Source organism: Maniola jurtina, chromosome 12, assembly GCF_905333055.1.
Source record: "Maniola jurtina chromosome 12, ilManJurt1.1, whole genome shotgun sequence".
NCBI classification, from domain to species: domain Eukaryota; kingdom Metazoa; phylum Arthropoda; class Insecta; order Lepidoptera; family Nymphalidae; genus Maniola; species Maniola jurtina.
In genome coordinates, this window is record NC_060040.1 from 906,609 (window position 1) to 928,254 (window position 21,646).

Sequence of the window (21,646 nt, forward strand, 5' to 3'; positions counted from 1 at the left end):
TATTCCATTCTGTTCTTATATTTTTTTTAATTCTATTATATTTGCCAATGTCAGGACTTTTAAAGAAACTATATTTTGTGTTGGTCAGGTCAAAGGGACAAGCCGTTCGTGTCGGACGCGGACATGCGCCAGCGGACTCCTCGCCCGGACATCCTGTCCGTGCCTCCCAACAGCAACTACTACGATGGGCTGAAAGAAGCGGAAACTAAGGTGAGATCTCTGCCTATACTTCTGCAAACAGACTGTAGAGGCACTGCGAGTAATCATTTTAGAAGCTACGCGTGCCACGACGTAGCGTAATTCGTTAGTTGCATCTAGCCCGTTGTAGCGTGAAGTAGTTTCCAAAGAAATTGTAACTTTAAATAGTGAATTATAATATATATTTTTTTAGTGTTCATTTCTTTTGTTTTTCTTTCTACCCTGGTAGAGAACACGGCGCTACTATAATATTCAGCACATCAGTCGTACATTAAATATATACACATTAAATATCTGTACAAAAACACCTGTACATTGGTGACTCAGACTTTGAACTACCAGGGTAGCGCGTGTTAATTTTATTAAAATAGTAACGTAACGTAAGCTAGGGCAACTCAAGTTAACACGTGCAAGGAAGTGAAAAACTAAAAAACTTTAAAAATGGCGCAACCTACGACAGTAGTGAAGGATGAAGACACGTATTTAGCGTCGATATCTATCACGTCGAAGATCCCGGAGTTTTGGACCGACCAACCTAGGGTCTGGTTTATCCAGCTGGAAGCAATACTGGCACCACAAAAACTAGGAGACGCATCCAAGTATAATATAGTGGTATCCAAGCTGGGTAAGGATGTCATTCAACAGGTGACGGACATCCTCATCAATCCTCCGGAAGAACGTAAGTACGAGGTACTTAAAGAAAGGTTGCTGAACATATATGAAGAGTCGGAGAACCGCCAGATACAGAAGCTCATCGGGGAGATGGAACTGGGTGATCAGAAACCCAGCCACCTCCTCCGAAAGATGCAGGATCTGGCCAGGGGTAAAATTAGTAATGATACCCTAAGCGTTTTGTGGCAGAATCTGCTACCAGCAGCAGCACGAGGCGTTCTGGCTGCGACAGAAGCTAAAGATCTAGAAAGACTAGCCATGATTGCTGACAAAGTAATGGAAACTATGAAGTCCCAACCGATAGCAGAAGTGGCAGTTAAGGAGGCGGTACCCGGAACTTCGTCTATGGCAGCTGAAATAGCCAGGATCCATGCGAGGTTGGACCAGCTGGACAGGTCCAGACACAGTTGGCGAGGCAGGCGAAGTCGCGGAGGGTTCCGTGGTCGTTCGCGTTCCAGAGGACGAGACGACAACAGGTCCAGACGTACCCCGGATAGCCCGGACTGGCTCTGCGTGCATCATTTTAAATATAGGCAGAGAGCTAATCGCTGCGAACAGCCGTGCACCTGGAATAAGCAGGAAAACTAGTGAAGATGCAGGTGGAACCGGTGGGTACCTGCGTCGAATTAGGGAACCACCGTTTATGTGTTACGGATAAGGACAATGGCATACGCTATTTAATAGACACAGGTGCGAACATTTCAGTGTTGCCTAAAAGTTATAAATCAGTGTGTGACAGTGCAATGAATAATAAATACAAACTTTATGCCGCGAATGGTAGTGAAATACAAACTTTCGGAACAAAGACTCTAGTGTTAAATTTAAGATTGCGTCGTGCGTTCAAGTGGACTTTTGTAATAGCCGACGTTAAACAACCCATTTTAGGAGCGGATTTTTTAGCTAAGTATAATTTGTTAGTAGACTTAAGAAACAGACGATTGTTAGATCAAGAGACTAACATGTATGTAATTTCCACTATAGTAAACTCGGAGCATTCATCTATTTTTACTATAGCCGAATCGCATCCATGTTATTCTCTTCTAAGTAGGTTCCCGGAATTAACAATGCCAGCGACGTTCAAAGAACCACCACGTCACAACGTAAGACACCACATCGAGACTTCAGGTCCTCCGGTGCATGCGCGCTCAAGGCCGCTGCCGCCGGACCGATTTAAAAAGGTAAGAGAAGAATTTCGCCTTATGCAGGAAATGGGTATTTGCCGCCCGTCAAAGAGTGCGTGGGCGAGTCCTCTACACGTTGTACCTAAAAAAGATGGTAATATAAGGCCGTGTGGAGACTATAGAGCGCTGAATGCAATTACGAAGCCTGATAGATACCCAATTCCTCACATAAAGGATTTTACGTTTATTTTAGCCGATAAGAAAGTATTTAGCAGGATTGATATTAACCGAGCGTATCATTTTATTCCGATAGCAGAGGATGACGTGGAGAAAACAGCTATCATTACACCTTTTGGTTTATTTGAATGGCCATGTATGTCTTTCGGTTTAAGAAACGCAGCACAGACGTTTCAACGTTTCATGAATAATTATGTCTTACAGAATTTAGAGGCAAATTTTCAACAAAATAACCCGGATTGTGCGAATTATAAAGCAGAATTTGTTTTTTCATACTTAGATGATTTAATAATAGCTAGCGAAAATAGTTCGCTCCACGAAAAACATTTAGAGGCCGTTTTTGAAAGATTACAACAAGTTGGGTTAACTATTAATTTAGCGAAGTGCGCGTTTTCACAAGATAAAGTTGAGTTTTTGGGTCATGAGGTTTCAGCCAGTGGCTTAAGGCCGTTGCCAAGCAAGGTCCAAGCCATTGTAGACTTTCCCAGACCGAAAACGGTAGAGGAACTTCGTAGATTTCTGGGCATGGTAAATTTCTATAGAAGTCATTTGCGTCAGGCAGCCGAATATCAAGCTGAATTAAATAAGTATCTTCACGGAGCAAAGAAACGTGACAAAAGTAGTATAGTGTGGACAGAAAGTGCTGTTCAAGCTTTCGAACAATGCAAGTTGAATTTACAGAACGCTGCTTTGTTAGCGTATCCGATAACAGGTCAAGTGCTTGCTATAATGGCAGACGCGTCAAATACTTGCGTTGGAGGCACATTGCAACAAAGAGTAAATAACGAATGGGTTCCGTTAGGTTATTTTTCGAAAAAATTGACTGACACGCAACAAAAGTACAGTACCTACGACAGGGAGTTACTTTCGCTTTATTTGTCAGTGCAATATTTTAGGAACATGTTCGAAGGTAGAGATCTCATTTTGTATACAGATCATAAGCCATTAACGTTTGCGTTTAAAAAGCTAAGTAGTAGTAAAGAAACGCCGCGAAGGACCCGTCAGTTATTATTTATTAGTGAGTTCACGACGGATATACGCTATACAAAAGGCGAAGAGAATGCGCCTGCGGACGCGTTATCGCGAGTTGAAACAATTTCGTGCCCGTCTGTACTTGACTTCACAGAAGTGGCTATTGCGCAAGCGAACGACAAAGAGCTCACAGAATTGCTAGGAACAAAAAACGGTAATACGAGACTAATAAAAATTGACTTGCCGAGTGTAAATAAGCCGATTGTTTGTAACTTGCGAGGCGATAAGGCTAGGCCTTACTTACCAAAACAGTTTAGGCGTATCGCATACGAAACAATACATAACCTAAGCCATCCTGGCATTAGAACAACAAGGAAAATGGTAACTAATAATTATTTTTGGCCTGGGATGAATAAAGATATAGGTATTTGGGCTAGGTCGTGCATAGAGTGTCAAAAAGCAAAGGTTCACAGACACACTATGTCACCTTTAGGGCAATTTGCAAAAGTAGATAGAATGTGTCATTTACACATTGACATTACAGGTCCATTCACTATTTCAGAGGAAGGCTACAGGTATTGTCTTACAATGATCGATAGGGAAACGGGTTGGCCGGAAGCATTTCCAATTAAAGATATTTGTGCGAAGACAGTAGCCAAACTCGTGTATGAAGGATGGATTACTAGACATGGGTGTTTTATTAATTTGAGCTCAGATCAAGGAAAGCAATTTGAAAGCAGTCTCTTTAGACAGTTAATGAAATATTTAGGGGTTCATAAGTTAAGGACGACTCCGTACCATCCACAGAGTAATGGCGCGATCGAACGATGGCATCGTAGTTTTAAGGCCGCCTTAATGGCGAGATTAAAGGACAATAGGTCGTGGGTTGAAGAAATGCACACCATTATGATGGGACTGCGTGCAGCACCACGCAGTGACACAGGGGTAAGTGCCGCGGAATTAACCTTCGGGCGAACTCTGAGGCTCCCTGGAGAATTTTTCGAACCATCGGATAATAAGATAACGGACGGTGAGGAGTACCTAAAGCAGTTGAAACAGGTAATTAGTAATTTAAGACCGAAACCCGAGACACACAGAGACTCTCGGACTATTTTTGTACACCCTGCCTTAAAAGACTGTAAAAAAGTTTTTGTTAGAAACGATGTAATGCGTAAGTGTCTACAACCACCATATGACGGTCCCTATGACGTCATAAAGCGGTTGGAAAAAGCATACTTAGTACAGTTACCCAATAGACAGGCCCTTATTTCTATTGACAGGTTGAAACCGGCTTTTGTCCTGGATATCGAAAATCCACGACAAACGCCGGGTGAAACGTCATGTAAGAAAAAATGTAGATTTAGTGACGATGACGTTTTGCCGACTCATACAATCCGTACTACTCGGAGTGGGAGAGTCAGCAAAACGCCCGTTAGGTATCAGTAGAATAATTTGAGTATCAACTAGCAATTAAGCAATAAGCATTACGAAATAAGTATTGTAAAATGGCCCCGATCCGCATATATTATTTTTTATTTTATTCATGTATTATTTTTTATTAGAAGTCATAACTAAACCTTATTATTGAGAGTGTTAGAGTGGTTGACGATTGTTATAATTTATTGGATAGTGTGTAAATGTAAAATGTAATGTAACCAACATTCGAAGCGTTGAGTGCAACGAAGGCTGGATGGCGTGGGAATAGCAACAATTGAACGTGGTATTGCCACAGCGACCCCGTCGCCACCCGTTCAAGTTCTAGTGACCTCATCTCAAGTATAATGTGTTAAGAGATGTACCATGCATCGAATCAAAGGAACACTTTAACTGGGTGACGTGTTTAAATTATGATTTGTTGGGTAAGCGGATCGGAAACATTGCTAGGGTTGTCGAAAAATGAAGAACGAATATTGTGAAATAAAATTAAGGTTGCGGAAATTTGTATTTGTTTAATTTTTATTAAGATAAAAATTTGGGGTGGTGTGATGTAGAGGCACTGCGAGTAATCATTTTAGAAGCTACGCGTGCCACGACGTAGCGTAATTCGTTAGTTGCATCTAGCCCGTTGTAGCGTGAAGTAGTTTCCAAAGAAATTGTAACTTTAAATAGTGAATTATAATATATATTTTTTTAGTGTTCATTTCTTTTGTTTTTCTTTCTACCCTGGTAGAGAACACGGCGCTACTATAATATTCAGCACATCAGTCGTACATTAAATATATACACATTAAATATCTGTACAAAAACACCTGTACACAGACTATAGAAGAGATGTGCCAGTTGATATAGAGATTAGAGAACCATGTCGCTAGTTTTGGTCACCTAGGAATATAGACTTTTACTCATTCACTGCCATTTTTATTAACATTGCAACTAATCTAATTCCTTTTCTTTTTTCAGTTCCCATTCCACCCGGATAACAGTATCGTGGGGATTTCGGAATCGATCTCAAGCGGAAGTGACGACTTGGATAGTGATAAGCGCTACTACAGACCGCCTACCTCATGGTCGATGAAGACTAAGAGACCAGACCCTGTCACCGTCGACACTAATGAAGATAGCTTTAACTTTAACAACAGAAAACCGAAGAGACCATCCGTCACCGACAGTGCCTCAAATGAAAACCACTTCAAATTTGACGTGAATAATGAATCAACGTTCAAACCGTCTTTGAATTCCGACACTAAAAAAGAAATAGTTTTCCATCAACCCGAACGTGAACAAACGTATGAAGCAAACAAAGTCAGACCAAACGTAAAAATTCCTCCTCCGTCCAGGGAATTAGTTGCTCCCTTACCACCAGCAAGTGACAGCGAATCCGAAGAATATGAAATCGACGTGAGAGTCAAAACACAAGACCCCGTCTACAACTTCATAAAACGCTTCGACCCAAACTCCCCAGATTCAATTAAAACAACCATGACGCGATCAGAAATTATAGACCTAAACAAACATTTACCAGATGCTCAAGTCAGTTCAGAAGAAGATAGAATTCCGCGCAATAATAAAAACTTTGGTAACAATTTCAATGTTCTACAAAGCGATAAGAAAAAAGGGTCGACTGATGGTACTAGATTTGAAAAAGTAAATGTCAAAACGAACCCAGAATTAAATACTGAATCAAATGTTAATTCAGTACCGGAACCAGCTAAAGAACTTTTACCTCCGAAAAATGATTTTACTCCATTGGCGTCTACGACCATGGGACCACCAATTTACTACGAATGGAAATGGGCTGTGCCAGCGTTTGATTTGGAACCTCCTAAACCGAGCAATGAGACTACAATAAACGCTACGAACCCTGTGAAGCCAAGCAAAAGACCTTTCAGCGATCACACTACGACTACCCCCAAACCTATAGACATAAAACCAAGTAACACAGAGTATAACACAAGTTCGTACTTCGTACCAGACTTTGTGTTTCCCTTAGACAGTCCCCATCCAGGGTACGATGATGACTCTGCCCAGACATCCTTCCAAGTGGAAGTTTCTAGACCTGGAAGAGCAAGTTACGGGGAGAACCCCGCTTGCCCCCAGTGCCATCCTGCGTATCTTATCCCTGGTACTTGCGAACCGTGCATTGTCAGACGGTAACATTAACATCTAGGAATTACAATAAATTCAGTTTATAGCCATTCAGATTATAACGATTGACATTTTGTTGTAAAATGGAAATCGGTTTTGTTGATTAAAGATGATCGCATACTAGAGACAACCCGTTACAGAAGCACATGCATGAAATTGCGAATGACGTCACCCACATTTTTTGCGTTTCTGACACGGTCTTGACGTGAGCTTCTAGTTCTAATGCCTTTCATTATTAGTACATAGTTGGCAAGAAAAAGAAGACCTTGTATTTGCTGGGTAATTTTGGTTTATGTATTTGGTGGTATGAGGCATAACGACGGAGGTGTATATGAATAGAATAGAATAGTAATTTTTATATTTAAACTTTTCCATATAATGCATCTCCTACTGGTTTCAAATGCCTTTCTTAACGAGAAGAGCTAGCAAGAAACTCAGTATGGTATATGTGGCCACACCATTGGTTTTTCAGTCAAGTTTTACGTGAAAAAAAAAATATACCTACTCGCAGATACATCCTCTCTCCTGTCATTCAGGCACTTTTTATCTAACGCCAACTTCACTGAAAAGCTAACTTGTAGTGAGCGGAGTTTGAAGAGCAAGTGACGCGCGCGGCTCGTAGGTATCTAATGTGCGATCATCATAATACCACTTCTACGTCATCGTTAAGTTGTTGTTAATTAAGTTCAGTGAGTCTAAATATAATACTATTCACATCGATTCTAATTTATTTAGGTAAAATGTTGAAGGTCTCAAACTTTATAGACTGGTTTGAATACGAAACGACCAGCCCGTCCTGTCTGCCAAACAAGACGATCAACTCTGTATATAATTTAATAATAATTATTATTATAGGTAAATCTAGAAGCTAATAATATAAAATCCACACTACAATAATAGGTATCATAAATACAGAAGTCTGTATGTCTGTCACAGCATACTTAACTACCTACCATTGAACGTCAATATAATATAGCATACCTACCAATGTTGTTTAAATCTAAAGACGGTGAAAACTAGCTACCGCTAGAAAATGGAATATTCATCTTATAAATTCCAGTACTTAGCTACAACTCACGTTCATAGGACAACATATTAATAACGCATCCAAACTTAGAAAGAGTAATCGTGCCTGCCATAATAATATTTTGACGTCCTCTAGTTATATAAATATTAAACTTTATATTATATTACTTTTAATATATTTTCATTGAAAATTTGCCCTATAATATTAAAAGTAATAGGTATATAATATAATATTGGATCAAATCGAAACAATAGTAAACTATGGTCCTTTCTATGGTAGAGGTCACTATATTATGTGGGACACGCTTTCCTTTTATTTATTTTGACGCGATATACCGCCGATTTAAAACAAAACATTGCCCCCAAATATCTATTTGTCCTGTTTCTTTCTTAAATTTTGGTTTTCGATACCCTAACAATTATTTAAATTTGATTTTGTTCCATTTTTTACCTAGATTACCTAGTTAGGTACTTATAATTTTTTTTTAGCACTTGCCTATAAAATTCTAAAAGAAGCTTAGAAGAATTTTATCTAAGAATAACCACCCGAATTATTCTAAGCTTCTTATTTTAAAGCCATGTAATATGCTTACCTACTGTAATTTTATAAGCAATTTTATATTTATTTATTATTTTATTTTAATTTATTAGTTAAGTGACTAGGTACCTACCAAGTGACTACCTACTTAAAAATAGTACAAGTTGTAAAATACATAATGAGCTACCATCAAGAATACGATAGGTATATTAATTATTGTTATTTAAAATTTTGTATACATTTTTGTAAAAAAAATATGATAATTAACTATTATAATATGCTCTTTTAAGTTTTAACATTATTAAGTTTTGCAAATAAACATTTTTAAAAAAGCCAACTTTTATTTTTGTTTTTATTTATTTAACAAAATCAGTCATGTGATTTAATATTTACTTACTCTATAGGTACCTATTTATACAGGATTTAACCAGAATGCTAGCAAAAACAATGACAGGTACCTGTACTGATGATTACTGATAAGATATTACAAAAAACGCGAAAATCTTTTAAAATTCCTGTATTTTTAGAAGTTCACAATATATTATTGCAAATAAAATATCTGACTGATGCTAGAGATCAACGAACGTTGCGTAAACAGACCTTTCAGAGTCAATGACGCTTCGAAAGTGGGCCATTGATCCGAGTTTTGCACGCTGTGTTTAGGTAGAAAAATAATAACACTAAGTTTTTGCTAGCGTTATTATTAAAAACTGATTCATAAACTATTTTCATTTATTAGATCCTATTATTATACCTTACATAATCAAAGGTGAGAATTCACTAAAAGCCTTATTATTATTAGGTACTGGATAGTAACTTCCTTACTTACTAATATTGTTAGCAGTTATCTAGTTAGTTACTTTCCTATTGTTAGTTGGGTTCGGTAACTAGTTTCCTAGTCCTATTGTTATAATAAAATTGGTACCTACCTAGTACCTACTGAGCAGACGAGCAGCCAGTACCTAATAGGCAAAATGAATTCTCTTGGTAACTTAACTGTTCATTCAAAATTCCCGCTATTCGATTTTAAATTCAAGCCATCAAAACAAACATAGATAATAGAATATCATATTTTGCGGAGAGAAGGAGAGAATTTACCACTAACCACAGACAAACAATGTGCTTCAACAACAACCTCTTTAGCTGCTGTCTGAAAATTACGAATAATCGTAAAAACGCATCGATATAATAGATCGTAAAAACGTGCATGGACTTCGTCTGTGTTGGTGTTAGCTGGCGGGCGTGCTCTGCCTTTTTGGAGTGTTTTTTTTTGTTAAAACTGACTGGAAAGCGCTCTAAGGGGGTGCCGTGCGTGTGTCGGCGAGCACTGGCACAGACGGGGTCCATACTTGTATAGTTTCCCTAACTACAAACAACTACAAATAACTACAAACTTGACATAGGCTTATCTTTGTAAAGCCAGACGAGAGAGAGAAAAAAAAAACGTGCATCCCTATTTTGACAATTTTTTTTTTCTTCTCTCGTCTGGCTTTACACTGATTAGCCAATGTCAAGTGTGTAGTTATTTACAAGTTAGGAAAACTACATGTATAAGTATGGACTTCGTCTGTGCTGGCGCCCGCCGACATACACGCGGCGCTCCTTTAGAGCGCTTCTCAGTCAGTTCCTCGGTCAGTTCCACCACCAATAAACACCAGCGGGACACAAAAACCGGCCACTTCTAACAAAAAAACACTCCAAAAAGTCACAACACGCGCGCCAACAAACGCCACCACAGACAAAGTCATTTTGACAAATTGACAATGGCATTCTTGGTTAATGATGACAGATGTCAAAATCAAAAGAAGTATTCGCGAAGCGTCATGGCGTGGAAATCGGAATATTTTCGCAAAAGTGCAAAATAATTATTGAACTTTAACTCTTATGTCGTATTCATATCAATTTTAGAACGTCGTGTAGAAAATAATGAGTAAAGGGAACCCCCTAGGGCTTATCGCGAGTTACGGTGATTCTGACGAGGAATCCGATGATGGGGCTTCAAAACGTGCAGAAAGTAACAAAATGAGGGAGCCGGCGTTTGAAGCTAGCCAAGCTGCGGCTGCTCCCGCTGGTATCCATCCTGCGCCGATACCCCACTGTCGTAAGTAGTTGAATTACTATCATAGCTTGAATAATAAGTAATCCTGTTACAAAAATATAACCAAAAAATAGCTTTATCAACAGGCTGAAACAAATCAACTGCGTAATCTGCGTAATATTATATGCGCTAAGCAAGTAGTCCGATCTGAACATGAGGCATATGACTGTGCATCATACTAAAATAGTTCTGGAAAACAGACTTGCACAAACTGCCATGTTGCAACTTATTTGTAAAAAAAAATCTGTTTCACAATATGAAGCTGAGTGTATAGAAAGCCCAGTAATTTGCATATCATTCATCTGATAGAGTCAAAACTTTTTACAATTATTGTTGTGGCCACTTGCATGAAGATTTCAGATTCAATGCCATCAATGTGTGAGTGGTCGTGTATGAGTCATATGGCAATGCATGGCAGGTATTAGCTAGTAAGAAATTTAAAACAAAAAGAAACCTCTATATTTATTCCACATGATGTAAATCAACTTATGGTTCTTATGATATGTCAAAACTGCTATCATTTTAGAAAGAAAATTCTATGAAGAAGACTTGGCAAGAAACTTGTATATATTAGTTATTACTTGTATAGTGTTTAAACTGTCACGAGTGATATCCATTATAAATATAACTAATAACTGGCTAGACTCATGTGATTAGTTAAAGTAAGCCTGACTAGTTTCAAAACCTTTTAACCCAAACTTAATTTACTTGACTAGCAATCATCTTATGATTTTAGGCTTATTTTGTAGTTTAATGACATAAATATAAGGTAAATAAACATCACATAGTTTAATGACATAAATATAAGGTAAATAATCATGATATGTACCCGGCCCCTATTAACCTTATGGTAGCAATAATCTGCTGTCTGATTGTATGATGAACTCAACTAAGAACATAGTTGGCAATTTGGATATTTAGTAATAATTGTGTATTTTACTATAGCCTGGTCAGCATGCTATGATGAGAACAGTGGCTTCACTTACTACTGGAACCAGCAGACCAATGCAGTGACTTGGGAAGCCCCGCCTGAATATTTGCTGGCACTCAAGCTAGCGCAGCAGCATTTACACACTGCAGGTATGGTATTTATACTGTGTCTATGAGAATAAATTAAAATTCCACATAATATTTAAGACCAATGTACTCGTATATTATACCATATTCTAGCAAATAAACACTTCTTATTCTTATTCTTACTATTTTTAGTTTGGTTGTAATAATTTAGTATGATCATTCTAAACAGGTTCAGCAGAGGTAACGGCAGAGGAATGGCAGCTATACCAACAGGCGCTGGCCGAGAAACAAGGCGCTCCAAGCAAAGTGATTGACAAGGAGCCAACTACAAAGACCAGCAAGAAACAAGACGAGACTACTTCTAAGGACAAACACGGGAAGAATAGCAAGAAGAGGCCTGCTAGTGATGATGAAGAAGAGTAAGAAGTATTTACTACTAGTTGATGCTTTTGACTTTGTTCTGTGTGGATTTAGGTTTATGAAAATCCTGATTTTCCTGGATAAAAAGTAGCCTAAGCCACTCTCCAGGTCTTTGTCATATTATTATCCATGCTGAAAATCACGTTGACCTGTTGAAGGACAAACCAACAAACAAACACACTTTCACATTTATAATATGGATATTGATTACACATTTACATTTAAAACATCATGGGTTTTTAAGAGATAATAACTTTTTTGTTTATTGTTTTCAGAAAAATTGAACTCATAACCTCCTACCACAACTCAGATTCGGACTCAAATGACGAGTCAGAGAAAACACCCTCCAAAACGCCACCTCTACCAAAACCACCAAGCAAGCTGCCAAGTCACACCCAGAAGAAACAAAAAACCAAACCGGTCGTGGAGTATGGACCACCTTTACCACCAAACCAGGAGTATACTGTACCAATCGGTCCGGAATTACCACCGGAATTAATGGTTGAAGAAAAACCTAAATCTCCAGAGCCTAAAGCAGAAATCTCAGATGTGAAGGTGGAGGAGGTATTATATTTCTATATTTTTATATTGTACTAGCTTACGCCCGCGACTTCGTCTGCTTGGTCTACACAAATTTTAAACCTCTATTTTAGCCCCTTAGGGATTGAATTAACAAAAGTCATTTCTTAGCAGATGATGTCTACATCATTATAGCTATCTGCATGCCAAAAGACAATGCCCATTCAAGTATGAACAAATGTACTGTCTTCAAGATTTTTGTTTCACCATTAAATCAAGTTCTATCTGTTCAATGACATCATCAGAATATTCGTAGAAAAAATTAGTGAAAACGGTTTCCGCATTTCAGAAATATTAATCATAAAAAATTACAATATTTTGAGGTTAGGTTCAGCTAAAAAGTAAGAAAGGGTCTTAATAGGCTTAATAAATAGTCAGTTTCAGATTTTTTTAAACAAAATAGTCGAGTAGGTATTCGACTGATAGCAGAGAATGAAAAATATAGCTTTTTATTTTACGAATACTCACCTACCTAGTACACGTTCACATACCTATAGGTACAACGCTGACCTACCTACACGATTAACACCGATGACAGAACTCAAACAGAACTCTACATGTTCTGTAGTAATAACAAATAATTAGTATGAATGATTGGATAGTAATTAGGAAATAATATACTTATCACCCGTATTGGATACAGGAAGTGACAATTTGCAGGGCACATACTTAGTTCGAAAAATCAATATAACAAACAATAATATCATTTTTAAAAATGGACATCCCTTTTCAGTACTTTTGTGACAAATAAATGACAATCACAAATAACTACAATAATGGCTTCTTACCAGGCTGCATGGTCTACGACCTTTGCCTTTTCTGAAGGGGATAAAAAAAAAAACTAACTACAATAATGGCTTACATAACAGCTGGAAGTTTAAAAGCACTTTTATTTACGAAAAAAATAATCCCAAAACAAATATTCATGAAACTTAGTGAGAAATTATGTTTTTATTTTAGCTTTAATAAATGAATAAAAAATTTAAGGTACAATGCTTCTTGTGAGAGTACTGTCCATGGGCATTGTCCTTTCAGCTCAGTTTGAGCTGTGCGTTGATAGGTCAGTCAGTGAGTCAGTCAGCTAGATTAACCTTATCTTATCCTAATAATTAAGTAAAGAAACCTGATTTCTATGAATTCTAAAAAGCTGTAGCTAATCTTTCATTTTCTGGGATAAAAAGAGAAGCCTATGTCTGTTTTGAGGATGTAAGCTATCTCTGTCCTATGCTTCAAAATCGATTAAGAGGATTTTCTGTGAATATGTATCAGATACACTTTCACATTTATAATATTAGTATGGAAGTATGGATTAACTTTTACCTGCACTTTGTTTGCAAAGGTAGTTGCTTAGGTATTTTAAATCCTTTAGTATCCTCTATGTACTCTCTGGTAAGGTAAATGACAGACATACACATTCACATTTATGGTATTAGTATTTATGTATGCATGTTTATTATACCAATGATGAACAAAATCTCTGACAATTGCTTAAAGAATAACTTTCCAATGTAAATGAAACCTATCCTGTTATTAATTTTTTTGTTATTTAATACTTGTAATTTAAAAAAAACCAGCATTTTAAACCATATGCAATAAACGATTTACATTAGTTTTGTTGCACATGGTTATTAAGGTATTGTTCATGCTCCTTTGCCATGTTTTGTCATAAGATAAAATATGTCACAAGACCTAACAATATCAAAAAAGGTTTTCAATGAAATTGGATTTGTTATCAAGCATTGTGATGGTCAAAGTTTTCAATCTGAGGCACTTTAAGGTTGTTACTGATTACTGTACCGCTTCCTTCTTATTAAATATCAAATTGATATAAAAATAATGTACAAGCTAACTCTTTCACACTACAGGATGTAAAAACACCAGCAAACTCGCAAGATGAAGACAGCCAAGAAGAACAAGAACTATTGAAGAGATTAAAAGACAAAGCTAAGCTTTTAGAAAAACTAGGTGGTGAACTACCATCTGAGTTACAACAGATAATAAAAGATGAATCCTTATCCAATGCAGCATCACCTAAAACAGAAATCAAAGACATAAATTTAGATATTGACGATTTGTTAGAAGAAATAGAGAAAAAAGAGCTTCCAAGAGTTAAATCTAAAGAAAAGTCCATGTCCAATACAAATAGTGGTAATGTTTCACCAAGAAGCAGTGATAGTAGAACACCGCCTTTAGAAGAATTAAAAGCCCTATTTCCAAGTAGTAATGGCCCCATACAAGTGAATAGTCTATTTCCTAGTGCTGCTAATATAGATGAAAGTAAGCCTAATTCAAGACCTGAAACTCCACCAATAGTTGAAAAAGTTGAAAAAGAAAAGGTTCCGAAAGAAAACGTATATTTAATGGATTCGAAAGAACCAAAAGAAAATGTTAGTAAAAAGAAATTAAGGATTTCCAATTCAGTTTTACCCGAGCGTAAGAAATCAGAAAAAGTTGAACTACCTTCATATACCACCAAATATTCGCAGTTTATTGAAGGATTTTCGAGTGAACGGACGGGTTTAGGGTTTACTAAAGGTGATGAAGATGATGATAGTACTAAAAGTACTGCAACAGTTAGCAGTAGTACAAAAACCAGTGGTACTATTAATTATGGGAATGGCTTAACATTCACGAAAGGTGAAACGTTGAATGAGGAGAAGAAAGATGATGATTTAGATGATTTGACTGATCTGTTGGAAGCAAAGCTGAAGTTTTTGAATCAGATACAAACAAACACACTGTCACCGGTTCAAGAGATGATTGTACAAATGCAGGTAATATTTTAATGATAACACTTTCTAATTGATGTGAATGTGTGTTCCATTTATCATCTCTCCAATTGGGATGATGCCTATGTCAACTAATTACCTTCCAAACAAAAAAAAACTACTAAAAACTAAATCAAAATCGGTTCATTCGTTTAGGAGCTATGATGCCACAGACATACACAAACACGTTTAAAGTTTTATACTATCGTGAGTGATTTCCATTATAATTATAGGTTGTTACTAAGCAGAAGAGGAGATAGAAGCTTGAGCTTGTAGCAAACAATATACAGTAAGCATCGGCAAACGCCATAGATGGCTTGCATGCCAATCGGAACGCTCCAAAGCGTTGGCAAGTATATGCCAACACCCATCTGCTTGCTGCTTGTCACAAGCATTTAGCCGCTCCATAAAATGGCCGGCTAATAAGGTGTCGGTTTGATGTTGACAGACGCTGGTGCACGCGTTCCGCAGCGGCGCGCTGCTGGCGGGCTACTGGCGGCGCTGGGCGCGCGCGGCCGACGCGGCGCTGCGCGCGCACGAGGCGGCCGCCGCGCCGCCGCACTGGCTCTGCGTCTTCCAGAGGTACGCCCCGCGCCCGCCCGCGCTGTCGCCTCGCTCGACCCTACGCGCCCGTCGCACCGAAGCGCACGCACACTCACTACGAGAATCGGTCATCATTAGAAAAATCGGTTCTCGTTAATTTAAAAATTGGTTGACACTTGAATAATTACCAAAATATTCACATATACCAAAAAATTGTAATAATAAGAAAAAAAAGTGATTTTAAGAAATAGTTGATTGATTATAAGCGCATGCACACGAGGCGACCGTCACGTCGCCGCAGCGACTATGTCCTTCACATTGTAAAAAACAGTTTGAATTACAGAAAATCGGTTGTCACTTGAAAAATCTTTTTAAAAAAAAAACTAGATGTGAGAATCTAGATTTTTAAAAAAATCGGTTGTTGTATAGTACTTTTATACTTTCAAATTTTTAAAAAGTCTTAATATATGTGTCTTAAATAGGAATTCTGTATTAATATAAAATAGGGCCTATATTTAAAAAGCACAACCAATTTTTGCTTTACGTTATTGTTATACATAAAGCGAAAACTTAATTTACATTAAAACTATGGGAACTATAGTTATAGTTTAAATCAATTTCTTAATCATAAATACCGATTACATTAGTATACTTTGTAAATTAAACATCCGCGTGAGCTTCGGTGTGACGCGCGCATTTCGTTAACTGTGATGTGATGGATGACTTTTTCGACAGACATTTTCAAACGGAACAATGCAGTGGTAATCTCCAATTAAGCCAAGAAACAAACGAAATAAGTGCCATTTTAAATAAATATTTTTTGTAACAGCTACTTAATTTTAACAGCATTTAATTTGCTTGAATGTTGTAAAGTATTTATTTACAAAAAATATTTTTATACACAAAACTAAATTTACAGAAATGAATTGTGTTTTACTTTAAACACTGCCAATTTGATTCAGTTTTGTGTAAATATTAATATCTATTTCGCTGTATTCTATTGGCATTATTTATTGACTCTTTTTGATAACTATTCAAAAAATACTTTTAATTGTATTAATAAATTATTTACTTTACAATCTGTGATAGCTTGGTACCTGATTTAGCTATTAAGTTAATAAAATTCTTTACACACACATAGTTTCTTTGCTCCAAATACCCATATAAATTGTTTTTTGTTACTAAAATGCTTAGATTAAATACTTGTCCAGATAACCTTATCATGCATGACCATAATAATTATATTTTTGTAAGGAACTAATCCACATACATCAAAATATTCGACATTAAAATTACATAATCATTAGCAAAATCTATTTTGGAATGACCAAGTGTTTAATCTTAGTTATGATAATTTGAATAACATGTACAATTCTGATGTAATTATAAATGAATACAATTTTTTAATAAAATTAAAAATACGAATTTGTCGATTGGGATATTAATTAATTGATAAGAATCTCCATGACTATTTATTATCATGCACAAAAAGCAAAAAAAGAAAGTGTTTTCCACTCAAGAAGAATACGTGAAGAGCTACGCAGAAGATGAACGATTTTACGCAGAGGGAAAAGGCAACACGCAGGAAGATTGGTAAGAGAACATACAAATCTATTAAAATCATATATTTCTTGATAATTGCACTTTGATCTTTTCAGATGGCCGGGACGAGAGACTGCGATCCTGAAATTTTGTGTCTGCTATCGATTTAAAAAGAAAAACATCCAATAATTATCAAAAAATCATTTTAAGATCAGTTTTATCATTGGTCAGAAATCAGTTTGGATTGACGATTGTAACAAATCGGTCGCCAATGACAAAATAGGGTGCTACCTAAATTATCGTACTTTTGACATGATAACATAAATGCATAACATGATGACAGATAAAGCAAAAATGGCGAGTCCATACTGGGATGCTTAAGTAGACACAAAATGGATTTTAATAGAGGGTTCAAGTATGAACAAAACTATTTCTAAGTTTGCAGAAATTCTGACCAAAACTTTAATTGTGAAGAACTTTTGCATCTTTTTGTATGTTAACTGTATCATTAAGTTTGCCTTGTGCTTTTAAATCGTTAGTTGGATGTTCTGGAACCCGGGGATTACTTTGAAACTCTTTATAGGTATATTTTTAATGTATTCTTAACAATTTTTTAAAGCTGTGATGTGAAGTTTACCGTGTTTTCGTTGGCGAAGACGAGGTTCTCGTTATCTAACGTCACCTAGACATGGACTCACGCCACGGCCTCGGGGGCATACGGACTAACCAGTCCAACCAAACCCATTCATCCCAACGTCATTCTAAGCCGATGTCTGAGCCTCACAGGAGGCGCCCTTAGGAGGACGTTGCCCTCCGACCTCTCCAATCATTTCTTCAAGCCCTAGAGCTCACCCCCAGGCGAAGCTCCCTCGTCACTCCATCCCACCCTGAGTTCTTCGAGGATGGACTTGTTGATACGAGATTCGGTCCAAGACACTAAACATTCTTCTTCAGCAAAAACTAACTGAGAAGGTAGATTTTGCTGACGTGCCGTTATCATTTGTTTTGTTTTACTATTCTTGAACTGGATTCAAGTATGAACAACTTTCCTGATGTCATTCAAGCAAATTCTCCCAGAGGCTCAAGTGTAAGGCGCCGTCCGTTGACAAAATATTAGCAGTTTAGTTAGCGTGTTCTTTGGACAGAGTATTAGCAAGTTTGGATAGATACCGACAAGGTTTTACAACCTCCAACGCGATTTAAACCCACCGGGCGTACAACGACGCGCCTCCACAGCACATATTTGTATTGGGGTACTTCTGTGTGTAGGTCCGAGGGGCGCTACGTGTACCGGCGCGAGGCGGACGGCTTCACGCAGGCCGAGTACCCCGCCGTGGCCAACACGGACATGGAGATATGTACCACGCCTCCGCACCCCGCTGCTGAGCCCAAGGTGAGTTGAATGCCTTTGATAGGGTTTGGCATGGGGCACTTCTATCGAAACTACCATCCTATGGACTACCAGTAAAGCTGTGTAATTGGATCTGTCGACGGTTTTTGCTCGGAATTCAAGCCCATCAATGCTGGCATCTCACAGGGCTCAGTGTTATTACCCACACTGTTCATCCTGCATATTAATGGCATGTACAATGATAATAAAATCCATTGCTATTCGGATGTCAGTACGGGGGATACCCTCTACAAAGGACATGTACACTGTACAGCTTCGTGGGCAACACAATCTTGCCGGCAAAACCGACCAAGTGCGGGTCAGACTCGCCCACCGAGGGTTTCGTACTCGGATAAGTTTTTCGACATTTTGTTCGATAAATCAAAAACTATTATACATAACTATTATAAATAAAAATCTGTTTTAGAATATACAGGTAAGCCCTTTCATATGATACCCCACTTGGTATAGTTATCTTACTTTGAAAAACTACTACTAGGTCAACGGGAGGTACCCTATAAGTTTTCTTGACAGACTCGATGGACAGACCGACAGACAGACAGACAGACAACAAAGTGATCCTGTTAGAGTTTCGTTTTCCTTTTGAGGTACGGAACCCTAAAAAAGTTTAGTTACTGTTGGTTAGGAGGAGATAAACCCACCGCTGCCGCCGATGCCGCCGCCGCCGCCGTCGCCGCCGCGCTGGTGGTCGTCGCGCGCCACGCCGCCGCCGCCCGGCACCGACCCGCCCGCGCCGCACCACCCGCCCGCTCCTCCCCCGTCGACCATTGGCGTGAGTATGCCATCATGATCAACCCATCGCTGACTCGATACTTAGACTACGGGTCTCCTCTCAGAATGAGAAGGATTCGTCCATAGCCTGCCTTGCTTAAACTCGAAACTCGAACGAACTTTTGCTGCAATTATTAACTTTATTTTCTCAGTAGTTAGCAGCACATTACAGTCCAGGCCTGATTGATATAAACGAAATCAAAGAGGCGAAGCCGACTTCTTAAGTGACTTGAAAACTAAACGAGCTCTGCAATTGCTATTTCGGTAGAGACTTGTGTAGTACTTTACTCCCATTTGCTAGGAAACAATAAAAACTTTAAACTTTAACACCATGCAGCCATAAACACGTCAATTCGAACGTGACGGTCTCGTTCAAAAAATTATAGTGAAAAAATATGTTAAAAAGATATTTTTTACTTTTAAATTTTAAGAAATTAAGACATTAATCGGAAGCTCGTAACTTTCGGAATCGTAATCGAATAACATCTCTACTTTAGAGTATAATTTTTCTTTGTGTTAAAATTAGCATGTCGCTAATGCGATCTCAAAGTTTTTACGCTTAGAGAAGTTTTCACTTTGGAAATGCAACCATAACTTTCTCTTTCCAGCAGGAGTCAAAGAAAGAGATAGGCGATGAGCTGCTGCTATCCTTCTACAACGATATAGCCGAGTTAGAGAAGACCTCTGGCCCTACGGAACCCAGCTCCCCGGAAATTCCGCCCCCTCCACCCCCGCCCGACATATCCGAGAGACCCAAGGAACGACCCAAGGAGATCCCCAAAGAGATCCCTAAAGAAAAACCAAAAGAGAAAGATTGTAAAGATAAAGTGGAGAAGGCTAAGAAAAAGTCTAAGGTAACTGTCATAATATAATTATACTTAGTTGAAATGAAATAAGTTGAAATCATTAATCTGTTTCTATAAAGCAGAATTTACATTACGACGTTATGCATTGCATGCGTGCATTGCGAAATTAGACGTTTCCAATACAATTGATAGTGAAATTAATGTCGTGACACTAATTTCGTGCCACGTCGTAATGTGAATTCTGCTTAAGCGAAAAACTGACTCACTGACATAAATTGACGTAAGTACAGCTAAAACCACTGAAAATGATCCTCACATGAAATTAAGTCGATCAATATTTAAAAAAAATTGTCAATTTTATTTATTTTTATAGACAACTCACGCTTGACCAAAAAATTGACTATACCGAAATTGTTTTCACAAAAAAGGCCTAAAGGTTTCTAAGACGGTTTTCTGTATCTCCTATGGTTTTGGATTTGCCCATAGTGTCTCACAAAAAACACGGTATAATAGGAATGAATATAATATTCTTCCCAGGTGAAGCTGTCATCATCTCTCGGCATGAAACAGAAGTCAGTATCGAGTCTGGTGGCCAAGTGGCAACAAGTCGCCGACGAAATTGACTCTGATTGATACTTTATACCACTTTCTGTCCTTGGCCTATGTATAATATACTGGAACATTAGAAATTAGTTAAAATGATCACAGTCAGTATCGAGTCTGGTGGCAAAGTGCCAATAAGTCGCCGACGAAATTGACTCCGATTGATACTTTATACCACTTCCTGTCCTTGGCCTATGTATAATATACTGGAACATTATAAATTAGTTAAATTTATGATCACAGTCAGTATCAAGTCTGGTGGCCAAGTGGCAACAAGTCGCCGACGAAATTGACTCCGATTGATACTTTATACCACTTTCTGTCCTTGGCCTATGTATAATATACTGGAACATTAGAAATTAGTTAAAATGATCACAGTCAGTATCGAGTCTGGTGGCAAAGTGGCAATAGGTCGCCGACGAAATTGACTCCGATTGATACTTTACACCCCTTTCTGTCCTTGGCCTATGTATAATATACTGGAACATTAGAAACATTAGAAATTAGTTAAAATGATCACAGTCAGTATCGAGTCTGGTGGCAAAGTGGCAAAAAGTCGCCGACGAAATTGACTCCGATTGATACTTTATACCACTTCCTGTCCTTGGCCTATGTATAATAATATACTGGAACATTAACTAATTTATGACCACAGTCAGTATCGAGTCTGTCGAGTCTGGTGGCCTAGTGGCAATAAGTTGCCGAAATTGACTCCGATTGATACTTTATACCACTTTTT

At 37.9% G+C, this 21,646-nt stretch overlaps 2 protein-coding genes across 8 annotated transcripts in view; both read left to right on the plus strand.

Annotated features, from left to right (window-relative positions):
- LOC123870448 overlaps positions 1-7,038 on the plus strand; it is a 52,927-nt gene extending 45,889 nt beyond the window's left edge. For all 5 annotated transcript variants that reach the window (XM_045913765.1, XM_045913763.1, XM_045913764.1 and 2 more), the window contains exons 5-6: positions 89-210; positions 5,601-7,038. In XM_045913765.1, coding sequence (XP_045769721.1) covers positions 89-210; positions 5,601-6,794 — 1,316 coding nt within the window. In that variant the 3' untranslated portion in view covers positions 6,795-7,038. The remainder of the gene's footprint in view (positions 1-88; positions 211-5,600) is intronic.
- Positions 7,039-10,148: 3,110 nt separating this feature from the next.
- LOC123870447 (muscle M-line assembly protein unc-89-like) lies at positions 10,149-21,391 on the plus strand. Of its 3 annotated transcripts, XM_045913759.1 has the most exons (11): positions 10,149-10,450; positions 11,393-11,527; positions 11,694-11,883; positions 12,160-12,448; positions 14,329-15,237; positions 15,680-15,813; positions 18,586-18,709; positions 19,353-19,499; positions 20,107-20,352; positions 20,842-20,892; positions 21,166-21,390. In XM_045913759.1, the coding sequence occupies exons 1-11, from the start codon at positions 10,276-10,278 to the stop codon at positions 21,208-21,210; spliced, it is 2,445 nt and encodes an 814-aa protein (XP_045769715.1). In that variant the 5' UTR covers positions 10,149-10,275; the 3' UTR covers positions 21,211-21,390. The 3 variants fall into 3 exon arrangements, with proteins under 3 accessions (XP_045769715.1, XP_045769713.1, XP_045769716.1); XM_045913757.1 differs by having other exon boundaries at positions 20,842-21,391; XM_045913760.1 differs by having other exon boundaries at positions 20,110-20,352; positions 20,842-21,391.
- The last annotated feature ends 255 nt before the right edge of the window (positions 21,392-21,646 follow it).